At 41.6% G+C, this 18,634-nt stretch overlaps 1 protein-coding gene across 3 annotated transcripts in view; it reads left to right on the forward strand.

Moving 5' to 3' along the window:
* The first annotated feature begins 2,182 nt into the window (after positions 1-2,182).
* The window catches only part of CCDC83 (coiled-coil domain containing 83), a 33,533-nt gene continuing 17,081 nt past the window's right edge, over positions 2,183-18,634 (forward strand). Inside the window, exons 1-6 of one of the 3 annotated variants that reach the window (XM_026706801.2) lie at positions 2,183-2,291; positions 4,697-4,823; positions 9,724-9,808; positions 13,531-13,699; positions 15,772-15,939; positions 18,209-18,300. In XM_026706801.2, coding sequence (XP_026562586.2) covers positions 4,726-4,823; positions 9,724-9,808; positions 13,531-13,699; positions 15,772-15,939; positions 18,209-18,300 — 612 coding nt within the window. In that variant the 5' untranslated portion in view covers positions 2,183-2,291; positions 4,697-4,725. The remainder of the gene's footprint in view (positions 2,292-4,696; positions 4,824-9,723; positions 9,809-13,530; positions 13,700-15,771; positions 15,940-18,208; positions 18,301-18,634) is intronic. The other 2 variants (XM_087936996.1, XM_087936997.1) reach the window with 2 other exon arrangements.

The raw sequence follows: 18,634 nt of genomic DNA on the forward strand, positions 1-18,634 counted from the left end.
GAGGGAAGCTGTTCCATTGATTACCTGTCCTCACTGTCAGAAAATTTCTCCTTATTTCTAGGTTGGATCTCTCTTTAATAAGCTTCTACCCTTCCTGTCCTGCCCTCTGGTGATCTGGAGAATAAGTCAATTCCTTCTTCTCACGGCCCCTCAAATATTGGAAGATGTTATCATGTACCTCATAACCCTTCTCTCTGATAGCGTTTGAGTTCTGCTTTGGGATACATAAATATATGTCCTCTTGTTTAACCTCAGTTTATCTTTCATAGTTCATGTTGAGACTCTAGAAAGAGTGCCTAGAAGAGCAACCAAGAGGATTAGGGGACTGGAGGTTAAAACATATGAAGAATGGTTGCAGGAACTGGGCCTGGCTAGTCTAGTGAAGAGAAGAACCAGGGGAGACATGATAGCAGTCTTCCAGTATTTGAGGGGCTGCCACAGAGAGGAGGAAGGGGTCAAGCTATTCTCCAAAGCACCTAAAGGCCAGACAAGGAGTAATGGGTGGAAACTAGACAAGGAGAGATTTAACCTGGAAATAAGGAGAAACTTTCTGACAGTGAGAACAATCAACCAAGGGAACCGCAGTTGCCTTCAGAAGTTGTGGGAGCTTCATCACTGGAAAAAGACTATTCCTTGGTCTTCTCTAGGCTTTGGGCTTCATCAACTCATCCCCGCCTGAAGTGATTGCAATTTTGTGCTTATAGAAAGTGGATTTTTTTTTTTAAAAAAAGATTAACTTACAATTAGTTACAAATTCTCTTTTTCGTGAACCCAACATTTTGGCTTTTGAGGGACACAGGCAGTCTCAGACATCTTGGTGACATACCTAAAGAAAAAGGGGAAAAGGAGATCTATTATTTGGTTGTGGGGTTTAGAGTTTTGTGCAACTGTTTTTAAATTTTAAAAAAAAAGTGTGTTGGCACAATGGTGTGACTAATTTGATTCAGTGTGGAGGCAAAATAAGCTTTCCTTATCTTCCAGTTTTTCCCCCTAGCTTTTTGAGCCTTAGAAAACTCATTTAATTAGATGGAAGGATTTGCTCAAAGCTGTGAGTGTAGATTAAACTTCCAGTTTTAGTAACACAAGCAATTTACTGCCTTTTATTTTGTTATATTACTGCCCACAAGCCACCAATTCCCATTTTAGCCTCACCAAACCATGTGCTAACTCAGCTAACTTTGTAGAAGAGAAATCCACCCCAAAAGAATTGAGGTCATGAGCCGGCTGACAAGAACAACCTCCTCCTCCTGCTAAATAAATATTTAAACATGTTATGACTTGATAAGAAAATTGGACTGTTTGGGAGAGGTTTATGCCAAATCACTGGACCTGTGATGTTTTGCTTTGCAAACAGCTTGTTTATTTTTGTTTTCCCTTTTGTTAGTTTTGATATAAGCATCCAAATAAAATCTCTGTGTTTTCAACCATCCAAGTTTTTGTCATTTGGGTCTATTTCTAACACTACTATCCACAAAAGGGTAGAATTAAAATTTCTTAACAAATACCCTAAAGTTGTTGAAGCAGAAATTAAAATACTATAGCAAATGAGCCAAAGGGAGATGATTAAAAAATATAAATTCTTTATGCGGTTTATAGAAAATCATCCTGGATCCTGGTGTCTCCTGTCCTTCTGAGTTTTTTTTTTTTAACTGATTTAATTACAAAAGAAAGGAAAACGTACAGAAACACAATAACAAATAATGAGCCAATAAAAGCAATATAAAAGAAAAAAAAATACATGGAATATAATTGAAATATGTATATGGAGAACAGCAACCACATATCTTTTATTATAAAGGGATAGTTCTTTATTTCAGAAAGCACTCCTTTAGAGTTATTTTTCTTGGTTTTGTTCTTGAATTTACCTTTGTAAGTTAATTTACAAACACATTTTGCATGTAAACATGTTTTAACCTCGTTAATTGCTTTTAGATTTGCCTCCTTTTCAGACGTGTTGTTTATTTATTTTTCCAAGAAAACATTGTATGGTCTCTACAATACAGAGAGGAAAGAAAAAGAACGATGACTCCGTTTATGAAGACCCAATTAAGAGATTTTTACCAGCTGGTCGCTTTCTTCATCGGTGTCAAATTAACTGCAGTTTTTAAACTGTGACACAAGGGGGAGCCGTTCTCCCGTTACAAAAGGAGAAGGACTCGCTGGAGGAGGCCGTCGGTCTTAGCGCGGTTACCCCGGCAACTAGCAAAGTTTGCAGGGGCAGCCAATCAAAAGGCAGCAGCTCGAAGCAGACACCCCTCCACCTCATCTTCCTCCAAGAAGAGAGAAATTGGGTAAGGCAGTTCCCTGCAGGGCGGGAGGGCGGCGCTGCTGAGCAAGGAGGAGGGCGCCTGCATTGGCAAGGGGGTTGGGGGCGTCTGAAGTGGGGAAGGGGGTGAGAGGAAGGATGGTAAAGCTAGTCCTCCCTTTCCTTTCTTCCTGTTCCTCTTTCCTCTTCCTTCCATCATCCTCTCTCCTTCCACTCTCTCTTTTCTTTTATCCTTTCCCCCTTTCCTTCCTTCCTTCCTTCTTTGATCTTCTTTCCTTCATCCCTCTTTCTTGCTCACTTCTGTCTTTCTCCTTCTATCCACTCTTCTGTCTTCCTTTTGTCTGTCTTCCTTTCTTTCCTTCCTTCTTCCCCCCTCCCTCATCCATCCATCCATCCTTTCCTTCTTTCCTTCCCCTTTCTTTTTCCTCTTCCTTCCATCATCCATCCATCCTCCTTGTTTCCTCTCTCTTCTTTCTTTTCTCCCTTCCCCTTTCCTTCCTTCCTTTCCTTCTGATCTTCTTTCCTTCATCCCTTTCTTGCCCACTTCTGCCTTTCTCCTTCTATCCACTCTTCCATCTTTCTTTTGCCTGTCTTCCTTCCTTAATTAATTTCCGTCCTTCCTTCCCTCTCTCCCACTTTCCTTCCTTCGTGCAAAACCTAAAAGCAACCCAATTCCTGTTTAAAAGAAGAATTTCTTGTTCTTAACTCAGTTCTTTTCATTCTCTGCTGTATTTAAAATGTTTTTAGTTGCTCCTTGGAGTAGCAGCATGCAAGCTAAGTTATGTGTGAGATGTTACTCTGAACGCAACAAGACAATAAATTATAATGTGTAGCTCAAATTCCTTTAACTTTAGAGGGACTTGGGTAAGGCTGACCAAATCTGGATGTTTCTCATAAAACAGCTTCTCTAATATAAAAAAAATATTACATGTCTACATGAAATAAATGCATTGAATACGTTAGTGTGTTCTAATAAAATGCTGCACTGTTCGTGAACTAATATTTGTAATATGTTTTATTAAAGTGTTGCCATATGTTCCATATTTTGGAATTCTTCTGGGGACATTCACACTTGGACAGCAAACTCCATAACTGTGGTATTTTAGGGGCCAGCAAAGATATTTGTAGCACATTCCATTCCCTTATTTTTCATTGTCATCTGGAAGAATCATGATTGCTTTTGACACAGAACATGTTAATTTCTAATTGGGAAAAGATATTTTTAAAGGGGAGTGTATCTCAATTCCAGAAACAGGGTTCGTGTTTGAGTTTTGGATTGCTCTTTAGTACAAATAAAGAACTGGGAGCAACAGCCAAGATATGGTTTTTCTACTTTAAAAAGCCAGAGCCTTCTGGAATCATTAAATGCACTTCTTAAGGGTTGAGAAGAAGAAGAGAACAGAATAACAGAGATAGAAGTTAGAGGTCATCTAGTCCAACCCAGTGCTCAAGGAGGAAGCCCTCTACCATTCTGGACAAATGACCGTGTCCAGTCTCTTTTTAAAAACGTCCAGTAATGAAGAAATCAGAAAGAAATCAAAGAATTTTTTGAAAAATGCACTTTCTCTCATATGTACAACAAGTCAGAAATACGAATTTGTTTTCTTTCTTTTTATCCCAGACTTCACCCATTTTAAATCTTCAAAAGCTTGACAGAGTAAAAGTTTTATCTTCTTTAATTTTAGTTAGGATAGAAGGAATTCATTAGTTGGGGAAAATCTGGGTGTTTTGAAGTTATACAAAAAGCTATTTTACATTATTAACAGTGTAAAACTATCACCGTTTGTCATTCCTTATTGATATTAGCATATCAGCCCTGAATTAACAAATATGTCCTTGCCTCAACTTCTCTGATTAAAATGGATTGTAAATGTTTATTCAACCAAAGCTGTGATAATTAAAGTTTGCACCTGCTGGAGATTAGCTTTCCAAACTTATCCGAAAAGTGCTTTTTCAAAAGGCAACTGGATTTTCTTGGGGTTTTTTCCCCACTTGAAACTGTTTCGCTTCTCATCCAAGAAGCCTTTTCAGTTCTGAAAAAGAACTGAAGGAAGCTTTTTGAATGAGAAGTGAAAAAGTCTTCAAGGAAAAACAAAGAAAATCCAGTTGCCGATTGAAAAAGCACCTTCGGGATGACTGACTATCTCCATAAACATTTCCAAAACTTAGCTTTCAATTGATAAATAAGCCTCTCTCCTAGAACTGTTATAAAGATAACGAGGAAAACTAGATAAATAAATTATTATTTAGGCTGCTATCTATACCACACATTGTCAGGAAATCAGTGTTAAGGAACCTAATAGATATGATTTCTAAGAAATCTATTGAGCCCAGAATTTATGTTGCTAAGTAAGAAATTGTTAAGTGTGTTGGAATCATCAACCCACTGCTTATGTGCTATCCTAATTTGTTATCTTTCTTGATCTTGAGATTTGTTTGACCTCATAAAGACATAAGCCATGGCAAAGGAAAAGAAGAAAGAGAAGAAGAAAAAAGGGACTTCACAACTACCTAAAGAGCCAAGGACCTATTTTCCAGAAGCCCTATTGGCATTTCAGTATGTATAAGTCGTTAAAAAATTCAAATTTTTACTTTAGCTCTGTTTAGTGAACTGACTACCTATTTTGGGGGCAGTGGGGTGTAGCAATACTACGACTATTCTCTATCTAGTAGTTGAACTTATAGTATGGCAGGAGTAGATCTATAGAGGAAGTTCTTGACTTACGACTGTCATTGCGTCTGGAATTACAGTTATGTTTTATTAGCTTTTTTCAGTGGTTGTTAAAACAAACACTTTGGCCATTAAAGAAATGCCATAGTTATTAAACAAAGGCAATGGTCCTTAAAGGTACATGGTGGTCATTAAGTGAATCGATTCTATCCCATGGGCAGTTTTTTTGCCAGAAACTAGGGGTAAATACCAATTATTTACTTTTACAGAATTAAAAAAAGATATATTTTTTTACTGGAAAAAAAAACTTTCTTACAGCAAAAAACCATTGTAAGTCACAGGATTTACAGTGACCGAATGCCATCAAAAACACCCCATTTTCTGCTGTTTTTAAAAACTATCAGAATAACAGAGTGGGAGGGGACCTTTGAGGTCTTCTAGTCCAACCCCACAGTGAGATGTCGCAATGACTTTGGAATGCTGCAATGCAGGACAGTTGTCAAGCATCCAAAATGTGGTCATGTGACTACAGGGAAGGTGGGCGGCTGTCTGAACTTTGAATCCGAGTCATAACTAGATTTTTTTCAGTTACCATCATAACTTTGAATGCAGGTAAATCTTCGACTTACAACCACAATTGAACCCAGAATTGGATGTGTTGCAAATTGATAAACTTGTTCAGTGAGTTTTGTCCTCATTTTACGATTTTTCTTGCCACGGTTACGTTAAGTGAATCACTGCAGTTGTTAAATGAGTAACATGGTTGTTAAGTGAATTGACTTTCCTTGCCAGAAGGTTGCAAAAGTTGATTATATGACCCCGGGGACACTGCAACCGTCATAAGTGTGAGTCAGTTGCCAAGCGTCCGAATTTTGATTATATTGTCATGCCCCTGGTGGAGACTGTCTCCAAGGGAGACGAGGAACAGCCAACAGGGGGTGGAGTGTGGCTCCTTAAGTTGTGGAGGAGGCTGGAGAAGGGCAGAGGCTGGCTGAGCAGTCAGAGGAGGACCCAGGCCCATCCCCTCTCCATCCTAGGGCACGCAGGGAGGAGAGGACAAGGGAGAGATCTATTCGGGGGGAGAGGGCCTTGATCCTCTTCATGGGCTGCAGCTGTGACAACTGAATAAGAGTTTGGACCTGCGTACTGGCGAACGCTGGAAACAAAGCGTGTTTTCTTTGGGTCTGAAGTTATCTTGGCTGACGGCCTTCCAACAAACTGTGTCTTGTTATCTCCTTGAATTTGGTAATTACTTATCCTGGTCCGTTGTGGAAATTTCGTCATTGTAGCTTGTTTGGTTTTTTTATTTCAACCTCTATCTACTCATTAAGTTCGGACTGTATTGATTTCTTTTGAAGACTATTTTTGAGTACGTTTTATCTCCAACGGAGTATTATTGAACAGTGGGGCCAAGTTGGAGGCATTGAAGGACATTTATTTATGTTTTGGATTTTGTGACGTTTGTGTTACCCTCTGGGTCATCACATATATGACCATGGGGATGCTGCAATGGTTGTAAGTGTGAAAAAATGGTCAAAAGTTCCCTTTTTCAATGCTGTTGAAACTTAGAACTAAAAGAATTCTGGTGAGGACTACCTGTAGTTGCTATGTGCTCTGACCCAAATCTTGTTCCAAGGAAACAAACACAAAACAGAGGTAACAACAAAACTTTTTAATGATTCTTCACAAATTTCATTCCTTCCCGATTAAAAGGCTGTTTCAAACTAATTGTGTCTGATAAGAACGAGCCTTGATAAGGTTGTGCAAGGCTGCCAAGAACACTAAATAAAGTGACTAAGAAATATTTCAAACACAAAGAATCTCCAAACACCAACCAAGATATTCCGAATGTCCACAAGGCTTGAGTGCAAACACTTCTTTGCTTCCTGCAAGGAACTCTGGTTTCTCAGCTGGCTTTTATCTCTTTTATCTGTTTCCTTCAAGCAGCCCTGCATGCATGTACACTGAGCACATGCTCCTCGGGGACCTCTTCATCACTGCTGCCAGCCTCCACAATCTCCAAAGGCAGCATTCTGCTCCTTGATAGTCCTGGTCCCATCCCTGCATCACAGGCAGGCCCCTCATCTGAGTCTTCGCTCTTCGAGCCCTCAGCCATCCGCACCTGCTGCTGACCAACCACAACACTATGATACCGGTTATAAATCAAGGACTCTCTCTATTTTTTTAGTGATTAGTTATTAGGACAGTTGTAACATGTTCTTATTCATGATTCTTGCCATTCATCCATGACCTCTTGCAGAACATTTCATTACATTTTATCTTCTCCCATCTGCCATTTTTTCAGGGTTATTTAGTTGTTTGATAGTCAGTTAAAATTTCTATGCCCAATAATCATTCTAAGCTTTCCTTGAGCTGTTAGTGAGAATTCCCCTAGTTATCTATTGATGTATTTCTATCAATTATCCATTAGGTTTATATCTAATATTTTCTCCAGGAGCTCAGACCTATGAGGTAGAAGGAATAGCATCCTGTAAGCTTTCCAAACCAGTCAAAACTAAGAAGGACAATTCAAAACCATCTTTATGATGCACAGTTTAGTCTTAAGACTGCTTTTGCAACCAAGGGAACAGAACGGAAATCTAATCTCTGGAAGGGCAAATTATAAATCAGCAGAATATACATGAAGATAATAAAGGGCTTTGAAGTTAGAGTAAATATTTTAATTTAGAGAGCCAATGTGTATGCAACACTTAAGAGGAGAGTGTTAAAGGGAAAGGAATTATAAAATGTGGTTCACACACAGTGATGGAAATTATTTCTCCTATCCAAAATCGCTGGTAGCCTTTACGTAGAGCAGGCAGGAGGGGAGGAAATGCACAAAATTTAAACACTGGCAGTTAAAAATAGAGCTTGCTCTTGATATACAGTAGTCACTGGCATTTTTTCATAATGACTTTATTGTTTGGTTACAAATAAATCAACATGTTCTGGGAAATATATTCTACAGCAGGAAACCTACAGGTTTCTCATGAACTTGATGGAAGAGACCCAGAGACAGAAAAAACTTCACTCAAAACGCAGCCCATTTGTTTTCTAGAACTTTACCTCTTGGTCGAGGATTCTGTGATTATATATTTTTTTCTAATGATTTTTGCAGCCTGAAAAAGTTTGAAAATTGTTTTTCTATAGGTTTTTTTTTTGCCTCACTGGCCAAGAGACTCAACAGGCATCGAGCGTTGATCTGTAAATAAATAAGCAGAGTCAAAGATTCAACTGAATAACCATTGAACCTGGTTAGATTTAGCCTCAATCGGGACTGGGTTAAAATAATTCCCCAGCCGACCATTCGTCATCATCACCTTTTAACGACCCCATAATCCCTTGCGGAGTGGAGTCTGGGCAACTGAATGGAGCTAGCAGAGTAATGGCCGGATGCCCTTCCTCTCACCAATGAGGAGTTTTGATCAGCAGATATATTCTCCTCACGCCCAGAGAGAGAAATATCTGCCTCTGCCTAGGATCAAACTCTCAGCCTCCTGATTGTGAGGCGAGAGCTCCATCTGTAGGCCACCGCAACATTTAATCCTTACGCCTCCATGATCACTCCAAATCCTAGATGATACACACAAAATAAGGCCCTGCTAGAAATGACATCTCAATTGCCATTGATGGCCACTGGGTTAATTCATTCTGTCCAGCCCATGATGAAACTCAAACTTCATGATTGCTCCAAGTCCTAGATAGTACACACAAAACAAGGCCCTGCTAGGAATTACATCTCAGTTGGCAGTTGTGGACTTCAATTTCCAGAATTCCTCAGCCAGTCATTCTGGGAGTTGAAGTCCACAAGTCTTAATATTGTCAAGTTTGGGGATCCCTGCTTTAGTATAGTGAGAAGTGAAAAAGCGGCAGAAAACAGTTCTTCCCATGATTATGTCCATTTTGGAGGTGCATTGCTGATTTATCTAATTCTGCATAAAACTACAAAGAAATAGGATAGGAAGAGCTTCTTTGGGATATAATAATGGGAAAAACTGTAAAAAATAGTTGTTAAAAGCTTGATTAAATCATCATTAGATGTGTGCTTCCAGTTTATGGAGATTAATATCAGTTGACAGAAAAATCTGGTTTAGTAGACCAGTTGGGAAGACTTACTCTCAGTTGTCCATTTCAGTCAGAGAGAATGTCATCTGTTTCAATGCAAATGACTTCATTTTATCACTTACAGTACCTTCATTTGCATTATGGAAATGATAAATATTGTGGTAAAATGACCACAAAAATTGGGATTTGGGTCTGTTGGATCAACATTGATTCACTCAAGGTTTCACTGTATTAATACCTGTAGAGTTCTAATTGCAGGAATGTTCCAATCTCGGATGGCAAACCTCAGATAAAGAATGTTTCCAAGCAAATACAACTCAGGCAAACAAAGTCAGTAATCTAAAGGAGGATTAGAGAGAGGAAGTAAACATGTGTTAGACTTTAACTAGAGGTAATTAATTGTATGGATTACTGTACTAAACAGCAACGAAAGTTAAGCAGTATCCAAAGTTAACCAACGATGGAGAATAACTAAAAATGTATATAAATGCAAGACTAGACTCCAATAAAGATCATCATCATAATTCAGTTGTTCATGATCAAACAACTCGACTGCCTCGTCACTACAACAAATACCTTTCAATAAAACCTGAAGCAAAGAATTCAAATATTCAGCCTGTTTCTTCTACTTGTGTTCCATTTTTCCTTGCAAAAAAAAAAAAAAAAAAGCATGTACTTTCTGAAAATGTGACAGTTTATTTTTGTCTTTATTTACCTTCAGAATTCAAATTAAGGAAGATGTCATTGATCAACTACTGGGTGAAATCAGGCAACTGGAAGCCGAGAATGAGAGAAACAAAGAAAGAGTAAGCAAGCAAATGAACTACTTCAGGGATGGGCTGCTCGGGGTTTGCACGGGTTCGGGGGAGCCCCTAACTAAAACTCTGTGCAGTTCAGAGAACCCCCAAATCCCACTCCTGGTTGGCCCCGCCCCGCCCCCCCAGGAGTCCCCACACGACCCGTTTTGGATGCAGATAAGTGCAGGGTGCGTACGGAGGCTCAGGAAGGGAGAAAAACGGGCTCCCAGAAGTTCAGGAAGGCCAGAAATGGGCCTGTTTCTGGCTTCCAGAGAGCCTCCGGAGTCCAGGGAAGCCATTTTCACCCTCCCAGAGGCTCGAAGAAATCCTCCGGAGTCCGGGGAGGGCAAAAATGCCTTGATGCATAAGGCCAACTAGAGGCCACACCCACCATGGCCACGCCCACCCAGCATCCGGGCAGAGAACCCTTTGCTAAAATTTTTGAAGCCCACCTCTGCATTTTTTAAATTTTATTTATTTTTTATTGTTTTTAGATTGTGATGAATCTTGTTTGTTATGAAGGTTTTAACTGTCTTTGTGTTGGATGCCTTTCCAGGGTCACGTCTTTGTGAGATGGGTGTGTATATTTTGTTGTTTAGGTGCAAAATCATGTCCGACTCTTTGAGATTCCATGGAGCATTGCTTGCCAGCCCCCCCCCCCCTGCCCCCGTCCTCCCCTGTCTTTCAGAATGTGCCCAAAATGCATGTTCATTGCATCAGTGACACTATTGGATGGCTATATAAATGAACTAGATACATAAATAAGGCTTATGTTCATCCTGTTTAACGAAGCAGCGAAGATCACATATTGTTTGCGGGTAGGGCTAGAGTTGACCTGCAGCTTACTGGTAATAATATTTCTGCGCTGAGGCAAAATAGTCAAACTGTGGGATCCTTGATGCTCTCTGAAGTTTCTGTTCTCAGTCTTGCAATATTTGACGGGCTGCCACAGAGAGGAGGAAGGGGTCAATCTATTTTCTAAAGCACCTGTAGGCCAGACAAGAAACAATGGATGGAAACTGAACAAGGAGAGATTTAACCTGGAAATAAGGAGAAACTTTCTGACAGTGAGAACAGTTTGCCCTCGGAAGTTGTGGGAGCGTCATCACTTGAGACTTTCAAGAAGAGATTGGACTGCTATTTGTCAGAAATGGTATTGGGTCTCCCACTTGGGCAGGGGGTTGGACTAGATCAGCGGTTGCCAACCGGTGGGCCACGGCCCACAGATGGGCCGTGAGAAAATTTTGGTGGGCTGCAGAGAAACCTCACCCCCAAAGCACCCTGTCCCCCAAAGCAATTAATTCAGGCTGCGCAGAAACCCTCCCCACCCACTCACTCCTTTCCCGGTAAACGTGCCTGCTAAATTGCTATTTTTCCTTTTTCCGACCATCAGCTGTTCTGCTGTGCCGGGAGATTTAGATAAACTAGGAAGCAGGAAATGGTTGGATTTCTTGCTTTCTAGCTAGTCTTTAAATCTTCGGCTCAGCACAGCTGAACCTCCCTTAGTTTGCTTGCAAGCAAATTCAGTGCAGACTCACGGCAAGCAAATTTGAGAGACTGAGCTAGCCAATGGCAGATAGATAGATCACTGAATGATTCTGTGAGCAACTCAATCTGCCTGCTTTGCCTGATTTTGGGTAAAAATTGCTCTTTTTTATAAAAAAAATCAATATTTATGTGCATGGTGTGTTGTGAGTTAATTTTATGAGTTTGCTTGCAAGCAAATTTTATGTGACAGACTGAGCTAGCCAATGGCAGATAGATAAATCTCTGAATGAATCTGTGATTCTGTGAGCAACTCAATCTGCCTGCTTTGCCTGATTTGGGATAAAAGTTGCTCTTTTTTATAAAAAAAATTAAATATTTATATAAATATTTATAATATTTACATACGAGCCATGCCCAGCCAGTCACATGACCACTAAGCCACACCCTCAAATTAGGCCATGCCCACAGAACCAATTAGTGGTCCCTGGGATCTAAAATTATGAGTTTGGTGGTCGCTGAGGTCCAAAAGGTTGGCGACCCCTGGACTAGATGACCTACAAGGTCCCTTCCAACTCTGATTATCTAAAGTTGGGATTTTCTTGCTCACCTTTCATTACCCAGCTAGGTAACATCATCAGTACTAGAAGGAGGAGGAGGAGGAGGATGCTAGAAGGGAGTGGAGTTTGTGGAAAGGAGGAGGAGGAGGTGGTGATCCTTGATGTTCTCTGAAGTTGATGGTTTTCTTGTAGACGTTTCATTACCAAACCAGGAAACATCATCAGTGCCAAAGGGAGTGGACTTTACTCTTACAGGAGTCTATTATTCCATATTCTTGGGTTTTCTCTATTTATTTTTGATTGGTTTTAGATAGTCATGGAATGTTTAACTATGGTGTTGGATGCCCCAATTGGGAGAAAGTTGGCCATATAAACACTGCATGCTAACTAAAGAAAGAAAGCACAAAGGGAATCCATTATTTCTACCAGAATCACCAGAGTGAGCATTGTTCTAAATAGCTTTGGATGTCAAATGGTTTTGCTTGCCCTCGCCTGAACAAGTTGCACAAGCCTTAACTTTTTCAAACCATCAAAAGTTCGCCCCAAAGGTGTTTTTTTCCAAGAGGCAACTGGACTTTCTGGTTTTTCTTTTGAAGACGTTTCGCTTCTCATCCAAGAAGCTTCTTCAGCTCCTAAGTGCTAGAATCCACTGTAACCACATAGCCAAAAAGGCATTAAGAGTTGTTAACCTAACCCTACGTAGCTTTTCCTCTGGTAATATTACTAGCTAGAGCAAACAAAACATTTGCTAGACCAATACTTGAATACAGCTCATCAGTCTGGAACCCGCACGACATATTGGATATTAATACAGTCGAGAAAGTCCAGAGATAGTTCACGAGAAGAGTCCTCCACTCCTCTACTTGCAACAGAATACCTTTTACCCTCAGACTTGAAATTTTAAGCTTAGACAACCTAGAACTTTGCCGCCTTCAGTCCAACCTAATTGTTGTACATAAAATTATCTATTGCACTGTCCTACCTGTCAATGACTACTTCAGCTTCAACCACAACAATACACGAGCACACAATAGATACAAACTCAAGGTAAACCGCACCAAACTCAATTTCAGGAAATACAACTTCAGCAACAGAGTGCTGGAATACACTACCTGACTCTGTGGTTTCTTCCCCAAACCCCCAAAACTTTAACCTTAGACTGTCTCCTGTTGACCTCACCCCTTTCCTAAGAGGTCTTTAAGGGGCATGCATAAGTGCACCAACGTGCCTTCCGTCCCTGTCCTAATGTTCCCTTTTATTCATATCCATTTCATGTATTCATAATCATGTTTATACTTATATCTGTTCAGTGGTGGGATTCAAATTTTTTTACTGCTGGTTCTGTGGGCGTGGCTTGGTGGGCGTGGCAGAAGAAAGACACCATAAAATCTCCAGTCAGAGGTGGGATTTGCCGATTCTCCAAACTACTCAAAATTTCTCCAGAACTGGTCAGGTTCTCCAGAACCAGTTCTCCAGAACTGGTCAGAACCTGCTAAATATCACCTCTGTACCTGTTATCTAGTACTTGCTCGACAAATAAAAAAATAAAATGAAACATCTTCCGAGAAAAAAAAACAGAAAGTCCGGTTGGCTCTTGAAAAAAAGCACATTTGGGGCAATCGTGACCTGGATGACTGAGAGTCTCCACAGGCCTCAAAAGTACGCCTTTCTCTATCCTGCCACCAGAATCTGCAACTCAAATTCGAACAGATTGAACACATCCGAGCGTTGCTGATGGCTCTGAAAGAGCAGGAGAAGGAGCTGGAAAAAGTAGAAATCGTTACACGGGATGATGTTGAGAAAGCCATGATGGCCAAATGGCAGTACATCAAAGACCAGGAGAAACTTATCAGAGGTGAGCTGCACTTCTCGAAGGAGGGACGAAGACCAAGGATCGTTTCTGGGGGCTTTAAGGAAATTTTTGTTCACAGGGTGTTCCTGATTGGCTGCTTTTTTCCCCTGGTGGGGAAAAAAATGGGACAGGTGTACAGGTAGTCCTTGGCTTACAACTATTCGTTTATTGACCTGTTCAAAGTTACAACGACACTGGAAAAAGGGGGTCGTGACTGTTTTTCACACTTGGGACCGTTGCAGCACTCCCGTGGTCACTTAATCAAAATTCAGATGCTGGGCCAGTATTAATGACGGTCGCAATGTCCTAGGGTCATGTCAGTGGTGGTATGCTACCGGTTCAGACCGGTTCAGCTGAACTGGTAGTAAAATAAAGCCTACGATCAGCTGAGAGGAGGACAAAAAATCAGACAATCAGCGGAGAGGAAAAGTGTCAATTAAAAAGATACTCCTTTGGTCTTCTTAGATGCCAGAAAAAGGGAGTGGGGGGGAAACAAGGCATTCTTGAAATGCATAGATAACCAACTCAGCAGCCCAAAGTTGTCAGAGTGTAAGAAGGTTATTGGAGAGCATGATGGATGACTCTTGGAGATGGATGTGTCCCATTGGAGAAGTCACATCCAGGGGGTGGGGGAAAGACCAGGGTCAAGAGGGAAATGTATGGTGTAATTTAGTACCGGCTGCATCTAGCCACATGCCAACATGGCAATTTCTAATAAACCAATTTACTTTTTCTGAGATGCGGCTAGAGACTTTTGCTTTGAATGAGGGGGATTTGTTGGAGCCCTGACAAAAAGAAGAGATCGGCCCTCCTACCCGCCCCCCTGCGCTTTTCTCTTCTTTATCCTCTCGGCTGATTGGCGCTGCAGGTCTCAGCTGGTGTGGGGAAAGCTGTGCGCCAGCGTTAGGCAAAGCATGCCCGTCAAGCCAGGCCCACTGAACCAGTGGTAAAAACCATTTGAATCCCACCACTAGGTCACGTGATCCCCTTTGGTGACCTTCTGACAAACAAAATCAATGGGAAAGCCAAATTCACTTAACAGCCGTACTATTAACTTAACAACTGCAGTGGTTCAACTTAATAATTGTGGCAAGAAAGGTCGTAATTGATGCAAAACTTACTCAACTATCTTGCTTAGCAACGGAAATGTTCAGCTGAATTGTGATCGTAAGTCGAAGACTATCTGTACCCATTCCATCTTGAGCACCTGAATGAGAGGCAAGCATGAATCTAAGAACTAAGATAGTTGGTGAAGCAGTTAAGGGGAGAAATCTTCAAATTTTAGTCTAACTTCAGCCACATAAATTCACTGGATGACCTTGGGCTACTTATTCTTGTCAATTTATCTCCCAGAGCAGGTGTCTCCCATCATGGCCACTTTAAGACATGTGGACTTCAACTCCCAGAATTCATCATGCCGGCTGGGGATTTCTGGGAGTTGGAGCCCACAAAGTGGTCAGGTTTGGAGACCACTGGCAGGGGTGTCAAACTGCATTTCTTTAAGGGCCGGATCAGCATTGTAGTTCTCCGTGGGCCAGGCGGGGGTGGGGAGTGGGGGGGAAGATGTCTCCTGCAGCAACCTGCCTCTCCCAGCCCAAAATGGGCCATGTGGAGGCCCCGCGAGGCCCATTTTTGGCCAGTAGAGTTCTGCTGGAGGCTGGGGAGGCTGAAAACAGGCCACACAGGCGGGCTCATGAGGCCTCTACATGGCCTGTTTTAGCCAGCAAAGGCACTGATATTTCAGATTTAAGCAACGATCTGGCCCACAGGCCTTCAGTTGACACCCCTGAGCTATGGCTTCCGAGAAAAAATGGGAAAAGGAAAATTCTGTGATGCTGCCTTAAGCTTTTGAAGAACAAGCAGGAACTAAATGGAAAAATAAAAATAAAAACTAAACAGCATCCTTTGTGAAGGAAGTCAGGATGCAAATGATGTTAATTGGTTTGGGAAGTTGGTGCATCGAGGTCGAATATAAATTACAGGTGTCCCTGTATTTATCCATAGTTTTTGTGAAGCAACTAGTGTTATTATTGCTATAACTGTACTGAAAATGATGCCTTGTTGCCTTTCACTAGATATGCGTTTCCAGATACATTATGTTGAACAGAAACTTGTCCAAAAACAAACTGAAATTGACTACTGGACCGCCTACAAAAATGTGGGAAGCACCGAACACGGAAATCAGATTCGGTTCTTGGAACAGGATATTAAAAAGTTGAAGGAAGATCTTGAAGAAATGACAAGTAAGGTTCTGTTAGAGGCCTACGAAGAAGTTGGCTTCAAACTAACACATGTCGATGGAGATTCTCAGTCATCCAGGTCCTGGTTGTCCCAAGGGTGCTTATTCAAAAGGCGACTGGACTTTCTTTTGCTTGAAGAGGTTTCACTTCTCATCCAAGGAGCTTCTTCAGTTCTGACTGAATAGTGGAGAATGGAAACATTTATATTCTTTGCAGTCAGTTGGTGTTAGTTAGAGACACTGATGCACCAACGTGTCATTTTATTTAAATAAATATATTTCGCATTTATAGTTGCAGCAGACAAGATAGTAAGGAATGCAGGAATATCGTGAGATAAATCGAATGGCATACAGGGAAGTCTGAAGAGAAAGGCAGGAAAAAAAGGGAGACTTCCTGTTCTTATCCAGCTCCCCAAACACGACAAACCCTCTGTAGTTGAAGCAATGATTCCTTTATTAGGAGCAGCCCCAGCAAAAGGTTTCTCTTTCACCTCAGGCTAATAAGCCTGTCCGGCAGGAAGATGAATAGTTGTCTCCCACATTATTCATCTCTGCCCCCTGCCTTTTATCCCAAGAGCTAACGCGGGGCTTCGCAAGCAGTGGTGGCTCTTCCGTCCCAAGGACCAGCCCATAGAGTTCCATTGCTCTCCTCTCCTCTGCCTTCTGCTCTTCAGTTGTTCCTCCTCTTCCCTCATCAGCCACCTCCAGACTTGGGGGCTGTTGACTCTCCATCCGAGGGCTGATGGGCAATCCAGGCTCCGCCTCTGTCTCTCTCTATCTCTCTGACAGCTCCTCTCCCTCTTCCCTCTCAGAGCTCTTGCCTTGATGCTGACCCTGACTCCCACGCCTCCGCCTCCTCCTCTGATTCAGCTGCTGGGTGGGTGGGCTGGGGTTAATGGGCCACAATACTCCCCCCTTTGCACCCCCAGCAACCAATCACAGCATTAATGGCCTCAGGGACCGGCTCTCTCCAACCAATCAGCTCCAACGGTGTGTTCTGGCCCATTGTACCCTTTTACTGTTCCAGCTACTAAATTTAATATCCTAACAGATCCTCATCCCACTTGTTTCGGTATTGCCAGTTGGCCGATTCAGTGCGATGTCAAGTGTGGAGTCAAGAAGTTCCCATTCCTAATTATTTCCAGATGTTTTTAGTTGGAGAAACTCGGGACAGATAGAACCACAGGTCTGAATCAACATAGCGTCTTCCAGATGTTTCAGGAGCCTGTATGCCTCTTGGCCACGCTGATGGGAAACTCTGGGAACAGCAGAAAGAAAACATCTGGAAGTACTAGACTAAGTTGAAGAAAGCTTTGTGTCTCGGCCAAAGAGAACAAAAATGGGCACTTCATTTTTAGAGAGAGACTGTACAATCGTTGCTCAAGTCACGCTGAATTGTATGGTAACCCCAAAACCTGAAACCAGAATTGCTGTCTTTAATTCTGGAATACTTACAACTCTTCATTTAGTGACCGTTCGAAGTTACAACAGCATGGAAAAAGTGACTTATGACCGTTTTTCACAGTTATGACCATTGCAGCATCCCCACAGTCCATGAATTTACATTTGGATGCTTGACAACTGACTCACCTTTATGATGATTGCCGCGTTCCTTGGGGAAATCACGTGATCCCCTATTGCGACCTACCGACAAGCAAAGTGTCAGCGTTCCAGAGATTATCCATTCTAGCCAGTAACTCCAAGACAACCATAAAGTGATCAAAGTACTTTTATTAGAATAGAAACTTGGTACCTCTGTGGAATTCCGAAAGTAAAGTTTCCACCCCAGACTTCCCACAAGGACCCAACCTACAAACCACCCCCTTTACCCCACATCACGTGAACCAATCCCCCTTCCGTCCCAATTCTTGCTGCGCAATTCACAATGACCTTGAATTACTAAAGAATCTATTTTGTCTGCTGAGAGCTACTCAAACAACATCAGCCCGCTCCAATCCTCCGCAGCTGTGTGGCAGCTTTTAATAACAGTTCCAAAGCTTGACACAAAGTCAGTGGGGAAGCCAGATTCGCTTAACAACCGTGTTACTAATTTAACTATTGCAGCGACTCCCTTAACGAATGTGGCAAGAAAAAGTCATATAATGCGAGAAAATTCACTCAACAAATTTCTCACTTACCAACATAATTTTGGGTCTCAATTGTGGTCATAAGTTGAAGACTTCCTGTAATTTACATTCGGGATGGCATTTTAAAAAGGCTAAAATAGGCCTCTTTTCTGTATGTCTCCTCAACACCGTCTTCTCCTTTTTTAGAATTTTTTAGAATTTCTTTGGAAGAAGCAAAGGAAAGAATTGACAAAACCACTTTGAGACAGCTGGAGTTAAAGAAAGAATGGGCCACCGAGGTACGTTTTGATTTTTGCCATTTCAGATGCTTTTAGTGGCGTCTTCTCATCTGTTTTTTTTCAGAGTTAACTGGGGCCTGATACATTCTGAAATTTCCCAGAATGCCCCAGTCACACTGATGACTTGAAATCTCGACGGGGCTGGGAGAAATTTTGTAGAAAAGGATGGCATAGAGTAGCTTTGACTGATGACTGATCACTTAACAACTGTTCAAGGTTACAACAGACTCAAAAAAACATTTTTATGAACACTCTTCAAAGTTACAGTTACTTCACCCTACCCCTCCAGTCACACAATCACACTTCAGCCACTTAGCAACACATTTTTTCTTAG

The sequence above is a fragment of the Pseudonaja textilis genome, chromosome 7 (genome assembly GCF_049901715.1).
Source record: "Pseudonaja textilis isolate UNSWEBS1 chromosome 7, rPseTex1.2, whole genome shotgun sequence".
NCBI classification, from domain to species: Eukaryota; Metazoa; Chordata; class Lepidosauria; order Squamata; family Elapidae; genus Pseudonaja; species Pseudonaja textilis.